This window comes from Corvus hawaiiensis, chromosome 7, assembly GCF_020740725.1.
Source record: "Corvus hawaiiensis isolate bCorHaw1 chromosome 7, bCorHaw1.pri.cur, whole genome shotgun sequence".
Taxonomy (NCBI): domain Eukaryota; kingdom Metazoa; phylum Chordata; class Aves; order Passeriformes; family Corvidae; genus Corvus; species Corvus hawaiiensis.
This window is the reverse complement of record NC_063219.1, coordinates 18,944,645-18,965,548: the sequence shown is the minus strand read 5'-3', so window position 1 is coordinate 18,965,548 and position 20,904 is coordinate 18,944,645. Positions and strand designations below refer to the sequence as shown.

Below are 20,904 nucleotides of genomic sequence, written 5' to 3'. Positions count from 1 at the left end.
AGATTTGCAGTGTTTGTCTTCAGGCTGCTTAGCTGAGACCAGTGCTTTCTACATACTTCCTGCAGAGTTAGGATTATGTTAAGCTGAAGCACATACCACTTCAGCTATTTGAGATGCCTGACAGAAGGAGGAAACCTCCAAAGTTAACCCATTTGGGTGTAAAGGCTAAGTCTTTAAAGTAACTGATCTTGTTTCATAGAGTCTACGTAATCATTCAGATACAGTTAAAATATAGGCTACTCCTTAAATATAAAAGAAGTAAGAAAATATACTAGCATGGAATATTTGATATAGAAAATTTGAGAGAGGGAAACATTTCATCTTGTAATTTAAGAGAACCTGAAAAGCAACAGCAGTAGCTATTAACCCAATTGATGTGCTGCACTGACCTACTTTGTAGTATTACGTATTTGTGCCACAGTATTTTCCATTTCAAATAAAAATACTTCCCCCAACTGTCATCCACAAGAAACTCAACTTTGAGCATTACACATTCAGAGAGAGTGGTTTCTCACCTTTGTCACAGTTAAAAATTAAAATTATATCCCCAATGCATTACATTCTGGTATTTCACACTTGTACACAGGAGCAACCACCAACACACCTTGGAGTCAGTAATGACAAGTGCCAACACTAACTGAGCTATGTTGCTCCAAACACCACTAGAACCAACAAAATTGCATTTTCCCATTTAAAATAATCTTAGATTATTCTTAACACCTCAGAGAAATCCAAGTTCCAACATAAGCCTCATCAGATGGAACAATTTTTGTAGTCTCCTTCCGAAGTAGAATTCAGTTCATATTTTTAATTGATAATTGTCTAGGAAAAAGACCAACTGTTGAGAAAACTGGGAAGAGGGGCAGTAGTGATGAATGATATAATGATATAACTTCACTTTTTCCCCGCCTTTAGGGTTCTCTGGTATGTTTTGCTCACAATCATCAATCTTAACTTGCTTTTATGATGTGGCACAGAAAAATTAATTTTATGACATCCCTCTTCCAGCGAGGAACCAAAATATAGCCTCTATTTTATTTAGTTAATTGTTCTTTAGGCAATTGGAAGATTCTTACTGGATTGTCTACATTGCTTTCCTAAAAATCATTCTACCTCAATGAGTTAACATGGGGAGAAAAAATATTTACAGCAAATAGGCCAACAATAAGAAGTAAGCACAGCAGCACATGTCTGGCCAGCTGTTTGTCTCCAGTCTGTAGAAGCTGTTCTTCCTGAGCCAATACACATGTTTGAGCACTGCAGTGACTCACACACTGATCCACTGAAAAACAAATCAGAAATTCTTCATTAGGCTTCTATCTTGAGAACTCCATGATCAAATTTGCTAATGCAGCTTGCTGAGCCAAATTACCTTCTAAGTATCTCTACTGGAGTGACATGCACAAAATTTAATATTGGCTTTGACAATAACCTGCTCAGAAATCTATTCTCAAATGAGACAGTTTACATGTGCTCCTAAAACAAAAAAAGTTTTTGCAACAGAGATTTTCCTTCAAAGATTTAATTCAAACTGAACGCATTGTTAACATCTAGAAAACACTACTAGAAATAATGAAAAAAAAATTCTCTGGGCAATTCTTAAATTTTATATTTATTTCTGAAAAAAATCAAATATACTGTCAGCTCCAATGTTTTTGCTCCACATCTTAGTGTTGTTGAGCTCTACATCAGACAATCATATTTCTTTCAGGTCTATGACTATTTTTAACACAGTATATCAGAACACCATCATAATAGATGCTTGTCTTCCAGCTATAAAGGTCTAAGAAATTCTGACTATCTTCCTCTAGATGGCAGTGAAAAACTTCCTGGCAAGGCCATACCAAGAATTTGCACTAGACAACTCGCAGCAGTTCAATGAGATAGTAGAGGAATTAGTAATTATTGCAGCCAAAGTTACACAAGGGTATGCACTACAATTTGCTTTTACTGATTTATAGTTTTGAAGTGCTCACTCAGGAGGTCAAAATAACTTCCACTCAACCATAAGGTATTTCCTACCTTATCTTTTAAGATAAGAAAATTAAATCTGCCTTCCTCTATTCTTGAAGACATTCTTATGGTGCTTGTCTGAATTACTTAATAGATAAAACAGTTGGCAATAGGCAGAAAACAAGTATTTTGTGAGAGGAGACACAACTGAAGTATGCTTCAGTGTAAATATTTAGATTTATTGAAAATTATGTTGCATGCAAAAAAAGCATAAGGATATGAACTTCTTGTTAAGAATGCATGAAAACAATAAAAAAATAGGAAAAAGAGGAAGGCTGTACTGGCAGCTAGCTTTGATTACTGACAGTGATACACAGCGAGAATGAACTGGGCAGGCAGTTTTCCGACAGGTGCTGAACAGTCAGTTTGATCTATTTTTTCCTATTTAAGTGACTTCTAAGGCCCTCTTAGTCGATTTTCTCCATCTCTCTTCTCTAGACATAAATAGTACACAGCAGCACGGACATTTAATCTAATTTGCAGTAAGCACTTGCTCCTCTAGATCTCATTTAGTGTTCAAAACCTGTGCCTGATTAAAACAAAGGCTTTTTTAAAAGATATGAGAATGTAAAAACGTAGTTTATGTTAAAAGCTTGATGCAAAGCAGGGTTATACATTTAACTTCCTAGCATCCAAACAAGACAACGACAGAGAAGTAAAGTCCAAATGCTCAGAAGACATCAAAGTAGCTTTGTGGTAAAAAAGTGACATCCAAAACAACTGTCCATCTTGAGCACTGAAAGGTTACAAACAATTATCAGCAGAAGAGAACAAACACCTATAATATTGCCTAATAATTGAACTTGATACAAAATGTCAGTTATCCAGGTAGAGCTGCGAGAACAATAGCTCCAACTGTTTCTTTGTGAGAACAACACACAGATGTTAAAGAAGAACCTGTAGTATTAAAACAAAGAGATATTACTGCTTTACCTGTCTCAATTGGAGGAACCTTGCTTTCAACAGCATTTGACTCTGCTTTGCTGTCTTTACCACAGGATAATTCACCGTTTGTTGTTTGACAAGAACAGCAACCTATGAAGTATATACAGTAATAGAATAGTTAGCTTTCTTCACTACTATAATTTATTTTCCAAGTGTAACAATACATTCTATGCAGCTTTAACTATTATGCCCAAAAATAACCCAAAAGGAGAAGACAGATCTAATTTTTCCAATTTGCTGAGAGGGTAAACGGGTTACAATACTTATACATAGGAGTGTTTAATGTAACACTACCACCATGGATGCAACATAAGTACTTTTATTATAGGAAAAAAGATGGGAAGTGATCAAAAAGGCTACATACAAAAAAAGAAGGATTAGAAACACATTGAGTGCTTTTAATTCATTCTCAGAGAGATGGTTTAGTGGGTAAACAATCTAAGATGCCTAGTGGGCTGCATTTATCACATCCTTATCAAGATGCCTCTACTTACATAAAATCATCCACAGGCTTTTCTTCTTGTCCACTCCCACAACTCTTACAAAGGTAACAATCAAACTTTTCTTAGAAACATAAACCTAAATACTTGGGCAGTTATATCTAGATTTTCTTCTCTCTTAGTCTAACACCTAAAGCTGTCAACTGTCCTTCCCAGGTCAGAATTACATTTGGAATATTAGTTTACAGCACCCTAAGCCAATTATTCTTTATAAAAATCTACTTTCTCTACCTCTTTCTGCAGATATCTGTGCAGAAGATCCTGGAGAAGACTGCGCAGAAGATTCTGGAGAAGACTGCGCAGAAGATTCCGGAGAAGACTGAGTCATAGTGGCTGAAATGGGATTCTGCTCACTCCGTTCCACTTCAGCCTCCTCCACTGAGCTACGTGGTGAGTACGGGTTCAACACCCCATAGCTTGACCCTTGCCTACTTCTGTTCATGCACATAAGTGAGACACCTGACATCAATATACTGATGAACAGTATCACTGCTGTGGTAATTATCTGTTAAGAAAGCAAAGAAAATGCACTTAAATACAGGAAAATAGTTGCATATGTCTGTCTTTCTAACTTCTGTACTTTTCTAAATACACTTACAAATGCATCTGAACAAGACTATGTTTTCTATATTTACTGCTCTTGCACCTCGTGGCACTGAAAGAGACTAATTTTCCTTGCCTGAGCAACTCAGCTTTTTTGTTTGTTTGTTTGTGTGGACCCCTATTTCCCATGCAATCCAAAAACATCCCCTCATTGTCATTCCCTTTCCTCTCAGGATCACTAGTGTTCTGGGTTAAGTTCTGCTCAGGTACCTTTAAATTCCAAAGGGGAATGTGCTCTAATTTACATGCTTTAGCCAATGGGGAGTGCCCTGTTGATTACTTCTAATCATCTGCCACTGCTACCCAGATTCCACTCTGAGGCCATTTAGTACTTGGTGAAAGTGCCACGTGAACAATCCCGAGTGACTCATGCATTCTCTGTCCATAAGAAAGAGAGGGAGAAAACATGACAGATACCTGTGCTAGTACACATTATATCCTCTGATAAGAGGAACTATTTACTGGTAAAAATAGTAGTTCAGGGTCTTTCAACCCATGACTGTGCAGAGAAGTCTACCATAGTGCAAGCAGTTACTGCTACACAGGTGATAGATATCCTATCTATTACAGGCCAAAAGCCAATAATTAGCTATTGGATAATAACAATTTTAGATAACTATCATGCTAAAATACAAATTAATCATCAGGAAAAGGGCTCTGCAATTCATCACCACGCCTAAGTTTTTTCTTCGAGAAGCCTACTCCCTCTTTGTCATAGCTGCCTAAACATGAAGGTCCTTCTCCAAACAAATGCTCCTAATGGTTCATTACAGAAATACGTTTTTGCATCAATCTATGAGCATTCTACAATGATACTTTTATTACAGTAGCCTGTACTTTGACTGAAAGCCACTTGCACATGTAGCATGGCAGAAGTCTGAAGTGATGAGGACAGAATATGCTCATACCTGATGTTTTCCATAGAAAAAGGCAGAGTCAATGCTAGTGCTGTTACATTCATCAACAATTAGTAAGATTCCTACCAGAACTGTTGGCACTCTGAAAGAACAAAATAGGAAGTATGTAACATATTTAGCATGCTCACACTAATTCAGCAGGGAAGCATTTGAATTAACTTACCCCCATCCAGCTATGATGATAAACCCAATGGGAATCTTTACTGTTTCTCTCTTCTTCAACAGAAACAAAGAGAAAGATAGAAAACCTAAAAAAGCCAAACAAAACCAAAAGAAATACCTTGTTTATTATTAAAAAGGGAACTGGTAAGTACAGAGCCTAGAAACTCTATGATGTGACCTGCTCAATAGCTTAAGATACTCTTCTCAGACCTTTAAATAGTCCAAAATCATTTGTCTAGCTGTATTCTGAGAAAGTAAATTAGAAACACCCATTGCCCAAAAAATCATGTTAATAGTGAAACATTGAAAAATTCCAGGAAGTTTTATATTAAATATTCACTTCTAAATGCTAAGAAAGGTTCACAAGAGTAAAAAGATGTCATAAAAATATTTAAGATACAAGTAACTAATTTCTTTAGGTATTAACAGCAGTTTTCTATCCCAACACTCTTTAGTAAGCAACAAATAGTGTTGTATTCAGTTATAACATTTCTTTAAAAACTGCCTAGTCCTTTGTAAAGTCAATGATAAATTTAACAAAAAAGTTTGGCATATTTTTATGTATATAACTCTTTCTGGGAGTATCTTCTGGAACTGCCTATCCTACTCACACCTCAGCAACTCAGCAATATTCTCACACTGAAGGAAAGCTAGTATTTATGTTAGGCCCTACCAATCAGGAGCTATGTATTTCAGTAAACAAATACAACTCGCTCCAGAAGAACAGCACAGAAATTAAACTCATAGATTCTGGACAAAAATATCTTGAATGCCCAAAGTCTCTTTTTTTTTTTAAAATCATATATATAAGGTTCTCCCAGCTTCTTGATGCATCTTTCAATTCTTTCTATTTCAAATCCTGCATTAATCATACACACACATGGGTTTTGTTAGGCACTAAACCCTGTGCTGCCAGCACTGCAGCTTGGCACAACTGACAGGTAACCCCATTTGCAGAACTACAAACGAGTAAAAGGAACAAGTACTTTGAAGAATATAATAACATTATTTCAGTACATTAATCTTTTATTACAGTACCCAGGCTCTGCCTAAAAAAATCATACCTGTCCATAGGTAGGTGCTATAAAGTGAGCTGTAGAGGAATATAAATACGAGGATCTGTATGGTGATGTCTTTCTCTTTAACAGTGAAATTCCAAGCCACCATTCCAATGCAAGCAATAAACTGGAAAGAAAAGTAAGATGCCATCATTTAAATTGGGAAACTAGGATGACAAGAAAAACTGAACACGGTGCTATATACCTGCAGTAAGTTTCAAAACTCCACCCCCAGATACATTGGAGGGTGATTTTATGCATTGGATACTTCATTCAGCAGTAAAGCACTGCCACAGTAAATTCAGTATTACAGTTGTGTCACTTGACTACTGTACCTTATTTTCTGGAGGGGTTTTTTGACAGGGAGTATATAGCTCATATACACTAGGAATAAGGCAAATCAGGTAACCCCCCAACTTTATATACATTATAGTAAGTAAATGGTGATGGTTTTGGTAAGTACAAACCATTTATCTGAAATGATTTGCACATGAAACTGAGGTCAACAGGTATTATTTCAGCCAAGAATTATACCAGTTGTCACCCAGTGATACTGCATATGTGATAATTTTAGCACCAGAGGAATCTGAAAAGATAGGCTGAAGTATCATGGAAACAGTAACACAATAGTTCATTTTTTTTTTGAAGATGAAAGCTAGCTTCGTTGTTACAGAACAGAAGCACCTCATATATGACATTTTTCAAATGTGACTCCAGGATCAGAGCTCAGAGAGTTTACTATATATAGAGAGAGATATTGAAAAAAAAACTACAGAACGCTTCAGAAAGCACTACCACACAGATGCGTTACAAGCACAGGCTGTTCCAGTTGTGCAGCTGACTTCAAGGGAATAAGGAGCATGTACTCTGTAGTTCTCTCTCAGATTAAATAACAATTAAAATTAATCCAGAGATATTCGGCCTTGGCCTTCCCTAGCTACCAGCCATGCATTCCCACACACCCTCCTTGCACCAGCACTTGCACCTGCTGATCCCTCAGCAAGAGCTTCAGGGGCATAAACCAGTACAGGGATTATTTTTCTATTTAGCTCCTTAAATTGAGTCACTACAGCGTCAAACACAGGCTGCTGCTCCTGGTATTGCTCCTTCATATGGGTATAAATTGAAACAGAACCACACTCAAAGGTATTGGGCAATAACTAAGAAAACATTCCAGAAGCCACTCTCCATTCTGATTGTTTATAGTTCTGTTTAGGCATCACGGTGCCCACATTAACTATCATTTTCTTCAAGGGTGTATTTTGAGGCACAGAAATTATTTAGATAAGTCACACATTAGATTCACCTGACCTCCACAGTTGGCTATAAAGATCTCACTGTAGAAACCAAACTTCCAAAAATGTTAAAAAATACTTAAACCCTAAAACTCACACAACAGCATTCTCCTTACTACCTACCTGAGCAACAAGTAGATTTGCTGTAATCATATGAGGAAGCTGTTTGTATTTCTTACTCAGAAGAACAATAGTAAGAGACCAGGTCTGTAACACACAAGAAGAAAAATTAATTTAAGACTGAAACAAACCCCAAAAGAACAAGATAAATATTCAGGCAGACAACAGTGAAATTAAATATACAACAGATCTTAGCAACATGACTACTGTAGGCAGCTCCATACTGCTACAGTATGCTGCCAGCCCCTTTGCCTCAGCAGCTGTAGTCAGAAAAAACAATGCATCTTTGTCTTCTCATGATGGTGAAGTATTACCAGGAAAGACCAAGAACTCGCCTGGAGTATGCAGAAGCTTGTTTGTTCCTCAGGACACAAATGACCACAGAGTAGCTTGGCAATTTAGAATTTAAAATCCACAACCACCTCCCCTGAATCTCCCAAAATGATCTGACAGCAAGAGATAGCATTCACTTCTGGCTTCCCTTCAGGCACAGTTTCAAGACAAGAGGACTTCAGTGAGACAACTTCAGAAAATTCCAACTCCTTCCAACATGGATGTTTTTATTTTAAAAAAGCAAATAAAATAATCATACTATCTGTACTTTCTATAAAACCAAAACAAAATTCACATTGGACTTCTGGATTATCAACTGAATTTCTAGTAAAGGAATTTGATAAACATAAATTTTTCAGGTTAAACTATTTCATTAATTGTCATTAAGACTTCATTAAATAAATATGCACTGACATTTCTGGAGCTGAAGTTTGTACACAGCCTTCATTACTGTGATATCCAAGCACCTCACTTGGCTTGCTGCAACTAGTCTCTGTGGTGTAAGCTAGTACTTTAATTCCCTCACACCCTGTTATTAAAAAAGGAAAACAAACCCAACAAAAAACCTCTCAAGCTCTGTACTAAATTCAGTCACTCATCTTTCTCTACAGTGCAGATTTGCAGCAGACCCACTGCTAAATCAAGATTTTTAACTCCTTCCTCATCCTTCTGCAAGAGGATATGATGAGGAAATACAAGTCTTGCTGTGACTCAATTTACTGCTTACGCACTCAGGCTGCCCTGACCAACAGTGCCTTTGTGTCTCACCTGGGCAGCACCTACCAGAGAAATGAGGCTGACGATGCTGATGTCAAAGCTGACGTTTTGGAGTGCAGATGCCAGGGGGTTGGGGTCCATGGATGGGATGGTCAGCAGCCATGCAGAAACATACATAATGGGGGCAGACACAAACGTGCTTATCACCATGCCTGAGGTAATCTGCAAAGAGTCAAACAGAAACAACAACAGTTAATCACATCTCAAGTTAATAATAATCTCCTTTCAGGAGTACAACCATGGGCAAAACTGCACCTTTGAATTAAACATACCTAGACCTTTAACAAATAATGAGTTGTTTCTATAACGAATTATTTAGAATTTGATCCAGAAAATATCTGGCTTATACATACAGCTAAGCTGAAAAGTTTAACAAGCTTCTGAAATAGCAGGAGTAGAGAGTTCCCTACTGCAGATTTCTACAGAGCTTTATCATGGATGCCAAATATACTAATGACTACAGTCTAGGGGTGAATTTACACTGTCACAATTTGCTTTTGGATATAAATACTCACACCATAAATAACTAAAAAAACATGTAGCTATGCAAATATTAATATGAACCAATTCATTAGAATAAACCATATATATTTACCAGTGATTTCTAGTTTGGCTTCTCACTGTCTTTGTACTTTCTAGAATTTACACAGTGATGGAAGTGTGAATTGCTACTCATACTAAAGACTCTGCTTTAAAGAGATTTCCTATGTTTGTAGGCCATAAAATTCTACATGCAAGATTAACTTTTAGTATCCCTTTTTCTTAAAAAAAAAAAACAAAACCAAAAAATGAAACAACTCTCAAATAGAAAACATTAAAAACAATGAAAGTCAACAAAAATGTGTTAATGTCACTTCAAATGGAAGAAACAATTCTAAAATTTCTATTTTAAGTTGAAAAGATAATTGGTACCCTCACCTATATATATAGATATAAAAAAGTAAAATGCTTTTCTATCACAAGATTTAACGAAAGGGCAGCACAACTGAATCAGTTAAAGCTTAAGATCTTTCTTAAATTTTGAGGTTTAAACTAACACTATTCTTACTGAAGTCAGTAACATAATTTCTTTTTTCCCCCTACAAAAACAGTATCTCAAAGATAAAGTCTTTGAAAAAAACCAGAAAAAACCACAACCCCAAACCCCAAAAAATATACAACTTCTTCATAGCTAAAGTTATCCTAGCTCTTTCTACTAGAGTCACAAACAAAAAAAAAGGATGAGGACTTACTTACAAACATATGGTATCAAGACACTTAAGACATCAGGAAAGATCCTGGGAATCCAAGTAATTCTAAGATATCTATGCTACAGAAAAGCAAATTCTTCAAGCCTACTTATTTATTTGTTTAATCAACAAAGTTAAGCTCAAAGTTAGGACATATTTGGAAAAGTTTAACTACATACAATTCCTACTTCCATATTGAATTGACTTGCAAATATTGCAACACCAGGTGCTGCTGGAAAAACTCCATACAGAAATGCATAGTTTGATAAACTGGTGTGATTGACCACGCTGTCACTCTTGTCCAAGAGCTCCACCATCTCTCTACAGAGAAATGGCATCATGAGCCTGAAAAGAGAAGGAAAAAAAGTAATTGAAAAAATATTACTCAAGCTATAACAATAGACTCTTCTTTACCCAGAAAATTAATAAAAAGGAAACTTAAGGCTTGTTTGAATACTACTTATGAAAAGCAAAATACTGATGTCACTTCGAATGATTGCCTTTACTGTTATCAAAACATTTACTACCTGCTTAAAAATCTTTTGTCACAAATTACACTTAAGGACAAAAATGACAACAAACTCAGGCATATAAGCAGCTTCCCTAATTGTGCAGACACATTCTTTGTACAAACTTCAAATTTAGAATGGCAAAACATAAAAAACTCTCTCCTTTTTCAACTGTTACAGTAATAGTAGCTATAAGCAGTCAGCAGCTCTGAAATTCAGACCACATTTCTGCCAGCTGTCTGAAATATAATAAGGGCTCAAGCTTAAGTATCCCATGCCAAAAGTTTTGGCCAGCAAACCCCCTGCATCAAGGCTATTTTGTTCACCTTCAGCAATAGCCCAGATCTCACACAGACTTAATGTAAGCCTTACACAGGCTTACAGTAAAGCAAAGTGGTAACATTAAAACCCAATTCTTTTCATGTTCTTACAAAATTTGTCATTGAGCTGGTTTAAAGACTAGGTCTTTAAGTTTGCTAGTTAGTTGTACTGATACTCAAATTTTACAATATAAACTTAAAACATTACAAATATTCTATTATGTTAATTGTAGTTCTGTAGGAAATAAAATATTTAATATTAAATTAATACATATTCCCTGAGATATATTTGAGGGAAGATAATGATAGTGTAAGTTCTAAATAGAGCTTGCCATTTATTCGTGCTTACAAGTCAAGCAGTTTTAGAGCATAAAGTGACCATTTTTAAGCTCTTCCAATATAGCAGTTTCAAAGATTTATAGATAAAGCAAGGAAAAACAACTAATTTAGAGATGCATAGTTTAAGCCAAATAAAATACAAATACTAATCAAATAAACTTAAGCTCACTACTGTCTAACTACTTATTCAATAAATTTCAATTTAAGCTACTAATTCTCCAAACACCCAGTTCATAACAGATGGCCTGCAGGCAGTCCACAAAGGCACACTACTCCCCGATTTTCATTCTCTGCAGAGCCTGAAAACAGGTTTGTAGTCTACTACATTTCCTTTAAAAATTAGCAGTTGTATTCTATCAGAGTTTGGGAAACACTCACTCAAAATACTGGAAGTGAAATGTACTATCATTCTAATGTTTTTGAGAGAAAAGCCATCTGACCAGTGTATTCAGAGCTTAAGACATCTAAAGAACAAAATTATAAAAATATATAAATTGAACTTACAGTTTAGCTGTGATGAGAAGGATCAGTGCAACAAACATACCCTTTGTCAGTTTTTTTGTTTGTCCCACCATAGTCAGTCCAAGGTAAAAAAGTGCAGAGCCAGAAAATGAACTGCCCAGTCCATCAAGGAAGTTTTCAAGGTATTCAGGAATTTTCTGGCCAAGAATAAAGTTTGAGGCAATTCCTATGAAGACCATGAATACAATTGGGTTCTGCAAAACTCGAAGGAGTGCTAGGCCCACTATTTTGATTTTGCTCTGTGACACAGTGCGATTATTCCTCCACTTCTGGATTTCACAGAAGATAAACCCCAAGGGGTTTAGCATCATAAGAGATATTGGAGCCACTAGGTAAATGTACTGGAGATACTCTGGGTAAGTGGTTTGATATAAAGCTTCAACTAGAAGACAGGAAATGAAGAGTTATGAGTGATAACATTTCAGTAGAAAAATACATTGAAATATTGAAATTAAATTTTGCTGTCTGAAAACTAAAGAAAATGATTTCATTTTCCTCCAGAAGAAACTGAAGGAATCCATTTAATTAGCAATCAATATAAGATGATGCAGGAAGAGAAGTATGTCCAATCATATTAGGCCACAGTCATCTAAAGAACACATTAAAGACCAAAGATTAACTATCCAATACTATTTAATCATGCTACAATTAGTCAACATTTACAGAAAAAAAGGAAAGAAAATACAACAATTCTATGTTTCCTTTGAGTCATCCCAAATGCAGGAAAAATTTTGATTTTATTTCTGACTTGCTTTTCCTGCCCAGAAACGTGACAGGTGTGGAGAATTAAATGCACCTTTGCAGGATACAAGTTGCTTCCCATCTCAAGGGAGTCTCACCTCTCTGGAATTTAATCAGTTTTCAGTGGGTTCCTTCTACATTGATTCAATACAACACAACAAAGCAAAAACCAAAAAAAAAAAGTTTATCACATAGTTATTGGTTCATTCTTTGAGACTACTTAGAAAAAGAGTTAATGCTATAGTTATGGTCCCTCAAGGAATTCTAAATCATGAGCCTTTGTTTTCATTACTACTACATACTTCTGAGTCAAAGTAGAATTGCTTCTGATTCCAAGTTTGTACTAACAGCACTTCAAAAATAATGAAAATACTTTGGAAACATATAAAAGATTCAATTCTAAGGTGAATAAAAAAAAAAACCCCTGATGCTTTAAAAGTAGAATGTTCTCTTCTACCTGACTTATAATGTTATTATATTCAATAATTTTCTTGTTATTAGTAATTATCAATAATATGCCATGGGTACTAATAGCATGTCAATTATAATATAGGAATATATAGTTAATTGTATCATTATAATTATTGTATATACGATCTAATAGATATATACTATCCATACAATTCATAATTCTTAATAACAACATTATTAACCTTTTCTGAAAAGGTTTTCCCTCGTGACTACATTTTTCAAAATCCAAAGAGTTTTACCTTCATATTATTTAAGCCTCTGGAATGGCAGGAACTTCCAAGTGCTAAATCAGCACTCACTTTGAACAGTCTCCTCTTTAGACCAAATCAACTGACATTCTCAACTAGCTGATTTCTCACATATATAAGAAAAGGCACTAAAGGTGTTTTTACTTTTACAAGCCATTATTAGAGTACAAGAACTACTTGTACTAAAATCCTAAAAAAACTGCTGAGCAGAAGTACCAAGTTTGGGGTTAGTTACTGCATTTAACAAGACAGTTTCAAGCACTAAATACATCCTGGTAAATAAAACCACTTTAAACACGCTAGACACTTTTTATGTAAATAGGTTTTTTTCTTAAAACCTCAAACCTGAGACTGATACTATATGTTGTTTTATACAGAATGGCCCTGTCATTCGAACACAACTCAACACAAGTCACAAGTAATGTGTGAGTGAAAAATTAAAAAAATCTTTACTTTCTGGCAAAGTGAAGCTGCATACTTAAGACAATATATTAAGGTCTATAAGTACTTTAAATCATGTATGATGTGAGAATGCATTTTCCTGGGTACAAAAAGTGGAATTAGATCACTTAGTCAGTGGGTGGAAAAAAAAAAAAGAAATCACTCTTAAGGAATCATTAAGACAGTAAAAATAATCCACAACTTCTATCACCGATGAGAAGTTTTCTTTTTATTTATATCACAGTACCTGCTTGCTGATCATAACAAAAAACTGAAATAAAGATACTTTAAATTTTTAAAAAGCAATTCTCCATGTCCCAGCTGCTCAAAATTACATATAAATCACACACTAGTTGTCCATGCTAAATACAATGAGTATGATTAAGGTCACAGTAACTGGCACCCACACAACACTTCTGCTACACCTGTGCTTCCACACACAGCTCTAGAGAATACGTGAACCTGTTTGTCAGAGTTGTATCATTATCACCCAGTAATAAAAAACCCCCAAAGCTTTCTATCATAGTAATTCTGTCCACATCAGCAGCGTGCTAACAGCTGTGCCAGTCTGTGACGGCTGTTTCTTTTTCACCCAACATCACTTTTTAAATCTAGAATTGTCATAACCATGATAATAGAAAAACAGCGATGATCTTCAAAAATTGGACCTGCATTTTGATTTTCCTATGTGCAAATCTTTTCAAACAGCAAAAAATAGCACAGTAAAGTAATAATAAATAGTAATAGTAATGTATTAAAAAATTACATGGGATGAAGACTCAGAAATTATTAAGAGTTCAAAGTGCCCTTTTAAATAGTGTTAGTTTAGTACACAATTTGTCAATATTGATTTTTTTCCTTCACAAATTTGCACTGCTACAGCATTTAAATATATTTTCATTAAAAGATCAGGCTTTGTTCAAAACACTACCTCTGTCACATAAAAAACAGAAAGGCATTCTTTGTTGACCAGTCCTGCAAGCACTTCAGAGAAGCTTAGGTAATATTTTACTAACAGTAAAAAGTTTGTACAGGTGACAGCATGAACCAAACACTAGGGATGGGAGAAGGGAACGGACAAGAGGAAACAAACCTCAAGAGCCTAAAATGTTCCTGTTGCAGTAACTATTCCAGTAAAGCTCTAAATGGTGTAGATTTCGGCAAGATCATACATAGAAAAAATATAAATCATATCTTATAAATCATGAAGTCTTACAAACCTGAAGAAATATGCAGTCTGACAAGAAAATAAAAGTAGAAAGAATGTTTTAACCAGGATACAATGCAAATACATTCAGAGACCCCCAAAATATATATATTAAAAAAAGAGAAACTCTAATTGGCATCTAAAATGCATACCAACAAGCAAAGATATAATCCTCACAGCCCCATTTGTGGCATACTTTCAAGAGGAATAAATCTCTGGAGATGTAACCGAGGAAAACACAGTATTTTCATCTAAAAAAAAGTATGCATTTGTCTAAATTTTATACATATCTAGCAAATTTGAAGAGAATAAGAAAGACTGAGGATTCTCCTGAGCATGCTGCCCCGGAATAAGGAGAAAGGTAGTTAACTTGTAAAGTAATCTAAAATATGGATCTGCTTGTCACATATAATCAGGAATTGCATATTTGAACTTTCCTTCGTAATTGTATTTTCAATTCTGTAAACAAACATCTTGCTTTTTGTTTTGCTAGAACCAACTTGCTTTCTTTTTTTGTTTTTAACCTTTCCTAGATGATAAGCAATCTCAGAGAATTTGAGAGGCACTTCTGAAATTACTTCAATTGCATGAAACTTCAGTTCAGAAGTCAATTTCAAATTATGGAAAAATAAAAGCAAACATGTCTAGAACAGTGACAATTAATTTTAAAGAAGAAAGCATACTTACCTATTGGATATCCCAGTGCAAAGTCATTGCTTTGTGTAGCAAAAATAGGGAACAAACCTGCTTTGCTAAATCGGTTCTCAGGACTGGCTACTAACAATGTTAAAACACAGACTAAAAAAAACACAGCAGCTTTGGCAACTAAAACACTGTACAGGAAGGACCAATTCACATTAGAAAAATTAAGTACCACCATGTTTTTGAACAGTAAAGCTGGGAGTGCAAAACGGGACACAAAATTTCCCAGTCCTTTGGCCTGAGTTGATGTGATGATGTTGGCTCTTCCAGCTATGTAGCCACAAAGAATTATTCCAAAGCATTCCAACAGGGCTGGGAAAAGCCTGCTTATTGACATAGAAGGAGTACCGCTGGTGGTATTGAGTCCAGCTTGTCCAGGCAAAGAAAGAGACATATTAGCTGAAGATGAGAGGTTCTTTGCAGCAAAGTCTGAATAGCTATCCATTTCCTTTGACCACCTCTTCCAAAAGAAGAGTATGAAATGATCTCATCTGTAAAGGGAATAAAAGTACATTTATTAACTTTATTCCTTTAAATACAAGCTTACTCCCTCTTAAATTATTACAGAATAGGAATAGCCCTTACAAGAACTGAGCATCAGGAAAGGAAGATAAATTTGATGAAGAATCAAAGCTTCTCCACTCTGGTACAAAAACGTTTGACAAGGTCCTCTCTACCTTCCAGAAAGATTTAGAGTTTAAATCATCATATCACCCTTGAAATTTGTACCTTGCTTTGTGCAACTTTGACCTCTCCCACCATTTCAGTATCATGTGCTAATGATACACTTTCCAGTTAGCAAAGAATCCACATATGACACAGCAGCCAATGATCTAATTCATTGCACTAGAGTCTACCCATATTTCTACATACAATTCTGTAGGTCTGTAGCAGTGAAGTTTAAGCATACATTACATATTTATGTACAACAGAAATATCTGGTGACCCCTGTTCCTCACTCATTAGCAGCGATTCCCTTTGAAAGGGCTGATTACAACACCGCAAGTTCTATATGCAAGCACACGTGTAAAGTCTGCAAATCAGAGAGTGGACATCAAACACAAATATTCACTGGTCAATAGCAAGGTCCTGCCACAAACAGATATGGCTTTGGCAACACAGCTCTGAAACCTGTCCATCAGCTAACTCTACACATAAAATTCTAACATGACTAAATCCTAAAGTACTCTGTTTAGAAAGTCAAGATTACTCACCCTACTTTGCAGGGATAGAAACTAAGGCAAAGGTGAACTGATTTCCCTTAAGTCATTTAATGTACCAGTGGTAAAGTCAAGATTGCCAAGTCCCAAACAGTCCTTTGTACAGCACAATCTGTGCAAATTAACAACTGGTTTAAGAGTCTTCCCAGCCTCTTTGTATCCTATCCACAAGGAGCACAGAACATAGCAGCCAGGTAAATAAGCAAGTAAATCAAGTCAGTGCAAAGGTGAGGTCTTTTAAAGTCTATTTCACACCCTGGCATCCAGCATATACATATTCACAAGCATCAACTCTTTGACTCATGACTTTTATTTATGCCTGAGGCTTTTGGTAAGCACTTCTACGATGCTGTTGTAACTCATTTGGACTGAGCTGCTGCATCATCCAAATCTGTCCAGTAGCCTTGGCTATCCCTTCTTCCAAGGAAAATGAGTCTCACTCCAAGTAGGGCTTATTTCAAAGGCTGTACTTTTCTTATATTATAGATGATACATTAGCTTAGATGTATTTGGACCAGGAGCTCAAAGCATTATTTGCTACAGAACAATGGAAAAACTTGCAATAAATGAAACAAACAACAAACCATTTTCTTCTACTATAAAAACTTAAGGATGTTGTTGGAATTTGCAAAATGTCCAAAAGAGGCTCAGAGACTAGTTTCCAACACTGAATTCTTGAAAGAAATCAGCCACATTCTACATTAGCTGCAAGGTAAAAAGCAGGTTTTTGGCATAGACCCAAGTAAAATTCTCCAAGCTTGGAGCACTGCATAGAGATAAGGCTCCCTGTAGTGCACCGTGTTCAATCTTCTCACTGCTCTCTCAAGGTGGTTTTTTTCCAGCAATAAGACAGAGATGAAACTTTTTTAACCAAATGCAACATTTGATCTGTAGTGGAACTGTATTCCAGCCATATCTATCCCTAAATTCTAGCATTCCTCCTCATCTCCTGTGCCTTCCTATTTCAGGCTAATGACAAGGCTCTCTTCCTTCTGTATTAAAATCATTATTTCTCCTCACAAAACTGACACAAAATACAGAAGTGCTCCTGTCCCCATTTCATAATTCAGGACTTAAACAAATATGCAGAAGACTGACTCTCATGTTGTATCAGTCAATAGCACACACTAAATCCTGTATCTTCCTCACTAGATCAAAACTAACATGGATACACACCCACACATCCCAAACCATCTTTTGTAAGAGATAGACAGATAGATAGATAGGTAGATAGATAGATAGATAGATTCCTGCAGCCTTCCTTGAGGCTTCCTTCAAGTTCATTACAAGGGACCCTGTCAAGTCATACGGTCAAATTTTTGGTGAACCACGTGAGTTTCAAAGAGAAGAACTGCATCACAGTAAAAGCTGCTACTGGCACTCCCCAGAGGGTTTTAAGAGTGAATCATCTCTTCAGCTCAAGAGACATGCACATCCCAAACCCTTCACATTTAACACAGACTATCTATTGCAGAGCAGTGTTTTCCAGAAATGCAAGCTTTTGCGTTGCTGCTTAATGCAGGGAGTACGTCTCAGTGCTTTTTGCTCTATAGGATGCAGACATTTATATAACTGTTGTGAGATTATGTAATGACTAATCACAGATTTAATATACGGCCTTGTTATACCTCAGGCTTATCTCAAACTAGCGTCTCACAAGAGTGAAATTATTTTCAATTCACAGCTCTTAATGAAATCAAATATAACGATCTCATGCAAACCCAAAACCTGATCTATTCTACACAGAAATGAGATTATTCTTATAGTAGATGTAGCAAACTAACAAGACAAATGACACTAAAATAGGGAAATATAATACAGTTGCAAGGGAAAGCACTTAGTTTTGACTCCATAGAACATATGAGTTGTAGTTATCCCTTCAGGGACTGAGGATTGAGATTTGAATCCTTGAGAACTCAGCCACAGCTGCATTGTTGGGAACTGCAGGCCAGTACAGACACAGCTTTTAGGACTAATGCTGCCTTATCTGCTGTCCTCTGTGCCAAGCATAGCTGCTTGCAGCCAGACTGTCGGCTCGCACGAGAGGAAGCCTTGTATGAAAACCAACAATAGAAACAGAGCAAGTAACAAATGCAGTTTAAACTTCCCATGAAACATTTCTCTTGTAGGTTGTCAATATTTATAAAGCCTTAAAATTCACCAGACCAGAAACTCAGTTCTCCAGCAGTTGTGAGTTAAGCAACATCAGGATCCTGTCCGAGTACAGAAATAGAGACATTGTCTCCCTCACCATAGGAAGGCAAAAATCCCTTTCATCTTCTTTTTCTAATGAAAGTCAAAGACAGCATGAGAGAATAGAAGAGATAACTTCAATGTGTATCTTCCTTCTGTGGTCTCTCACTCTTAAGCTTTCAACTGATAATCAGTCTCAGGATAATGTGGTGACACTGGCAAGACCGTGCACACTGTTCATAAATTATATCCCACAACATGACCTACTTCAATGCAATGCAGAAACTCTCCTACTTTAATGCAATGTGGAGACATCCCAAGGATGACACATTATTTTACTCAGGAAGATTAAAATGGAATTGGGGTAGGAAGAGTTACTACTGGTGGCAGCTATACTACCCCATTCTCAGATAAGGTAAGCGTGTACTACACGCATTTTCATGTAAAAATTAGTGAAGTAAGTCAAAGAGGAAGTAACTTTAGGGAGATACAATGATAAAAGTAAGTGGGAAGAAGTGATTATTGCAGTTCCTATTCTTGAAAGTTAACCACACTTTTTACTTTTCTCTTCATTAGGCTAAGAAATCAGAGAGAGAAAAATACTGCAACAGAAACTAACACAAGAAATGGGCCACATACATCTGGAAATATAGACAGTGCCACAAGAAATATCACACACCTTATGTATCTCTGAGTAGTTGTTTTTCAAGATTACATCTCCTTTGTCATTCTATTCCTATGATGCCATTCCAAGAAAGCCCCTGGCTGTGGAGCAGCCGGGTAAGCCACATGCTCTGGACACCCGGGGAAGCCGAGGCCTGCCCTGAGCACACGACTGGCACAGCTCACACAGCAACACTTAAAGCTCCACAAAACTCTGGCAGCACAGGAGCTCTGACAAGACCAAATGAAGCAACAGTTGCCAGCGGCACAGAATGTCAACTCAGAAAATGAATGGAAAACATACCTCCCCTTAATTTTCACTTAGTTTGATCTTTGGGCTTGTCAACAGATAGATACATACTTCTGAAGCAAACAATCAAGCATTTTTCAGAAGGCAGACAACATTTTCTTGCCAGCACCCCTTAAAAAGCACCTCACTTGCACCACTTGCCAAATTGGGATGTAAAATCCTTTGACTTTCAGCCAGGAAGCCACAACACAACCAACGCCTGCCCCTTCCCGGCCCATCACTGCTCTCCTTCCCATAGTCACCCCAGCTGCGAGCACACAGCATTTTCAGTCAAAAATAAAAAAAACAGCGGCACTGCCCTGTGTGACAGCTGCCTCAGTAGAAAATGAAGCCAGAAGCCGGGGGAAGGAGCGGGCAGCTTACCTACTTAGCTTTCGGTAGGCGCCTCCGCACAGGGGTGCGTGGAGAGGGTTTGTACTCTGCCAAACTGAGAACCCCTCCAAGGCCAAGGCCGCCGGTACCGAGGCCGGGGAGGGGAGGGCTGGCCCGCCCCGGCCCGCCCCGCCGGTGACAGCCCCGCTGCCGCAGCCGGCTCAGCGCCCCGGGCGGGCGGGCCCCGGGCAGCGGCCGCGGGCGGGCCCGGGCCGCGCGGGCGCGGAGGGAGCAGCCGCAAGATGGCGGCTCGCCGGCCGCCGCACAGGGGATGCGGGGGGCCTCCGCCGCCGCCTTGGCCCCACGGGCTTCCCCCGCGCTCCGGAGCCGCCTCCCCTGGAGTACGCGAGAGGAACGAGCTCCTGCCGCCTCCGGGGCGCCCCGGGCGGCTGCCGCCACCTGCCCGCAGCCGGCGCTGCGCCCCGCGGGGCTGGAGGCCGGGCACAGCCGCCGCTCGCCCCGTGGCTCGGCAAGGCCGGCGCGGGGTCGCCCCCGTTATCTGCCCGAGCCAGCGTCACGCTGCAGCTCGGCGGGGCCGATAGCGGCGCTGGCTCCCGGCAGCAGCCCGTCCCTGAACCTCCTACACTCATTCCAGCTTTGCTAGCAGTCAGAGCGCTTAGGAACAAAACGCCGTGTTCTCCATGTGCCATCGGTTCCACAGATTTGGTCCGTCAGTGATTTCCCGAGTAAAAAC

General features: G+C 37.7%; 1 protein-coding gene across 6 annotated transcripts in view; it reads right to left on the bottom strand.

Annotated features, from left to right (window-relative positions):
- The window catches only part of GPR155 (G protein-coupled receptor 155), a 29,135-nt gene extending 8,786 nt beyond the window's left edge, over positions 1-20,349 (bottom strand). For 2 of the 6 annotated variants that reach the window (XM_048309962.1, XM_048309961.1), the window contains exons 1-12: positions 20,202-20,348; positions 15,438-15,943; positions 11,625-12,024; positions 10,132-10,297; positions 8,730-8,885; positions 7,617-7,700; positions 6,205-6,325; positions 5,142-5,226; positions 4,970-5,060; positions 3,681-3,963; positions 2,947-3,048; positions 1,149-1,282 (exon numbers count right to left, since the gene is read on the bottom strand). In XM_048309962.1, the coding sequence (XP_048165919.1) occupies positions 1,149-1,282; positions 2,947-3,048; positions 3,681-3,963; positions 4,970-5,060; positions 5,142-5,226; positions 6,205-6,325; positions 7,617-7,700; positions 8,730-8,885; positions 10,132-10,297; positions 11,625-12,024; positions 15,438-15,897 (2,082 nt within the window). In that variant the 5' untranslated portion in view covers positions 15,898-15,943; positions 20,202-20,348. Of the gene's footprint in view, positions 1-1,148; positions 1,283-2,946; positions 3,049-3,680; positions 3,964-4,969; positions 5,061-5,141; positions 5,227-6,204; positions 6,326-7,616; positions 7,701-8,729; positions 8,886-10,131; positions 10,298-11,624; positions 12,025-15,437; positions 15,944-16,666; positions 16,819-20,201 lie in introns of those variants that run through there. The other 4 variants (XM_048309966.1, XM_048309963.1, XM_048309965.1 and 1 more) reach the window with 4 other exon arrangements.
- Positions 20,350-20,904: the final 555 nt, after the last annotated feature.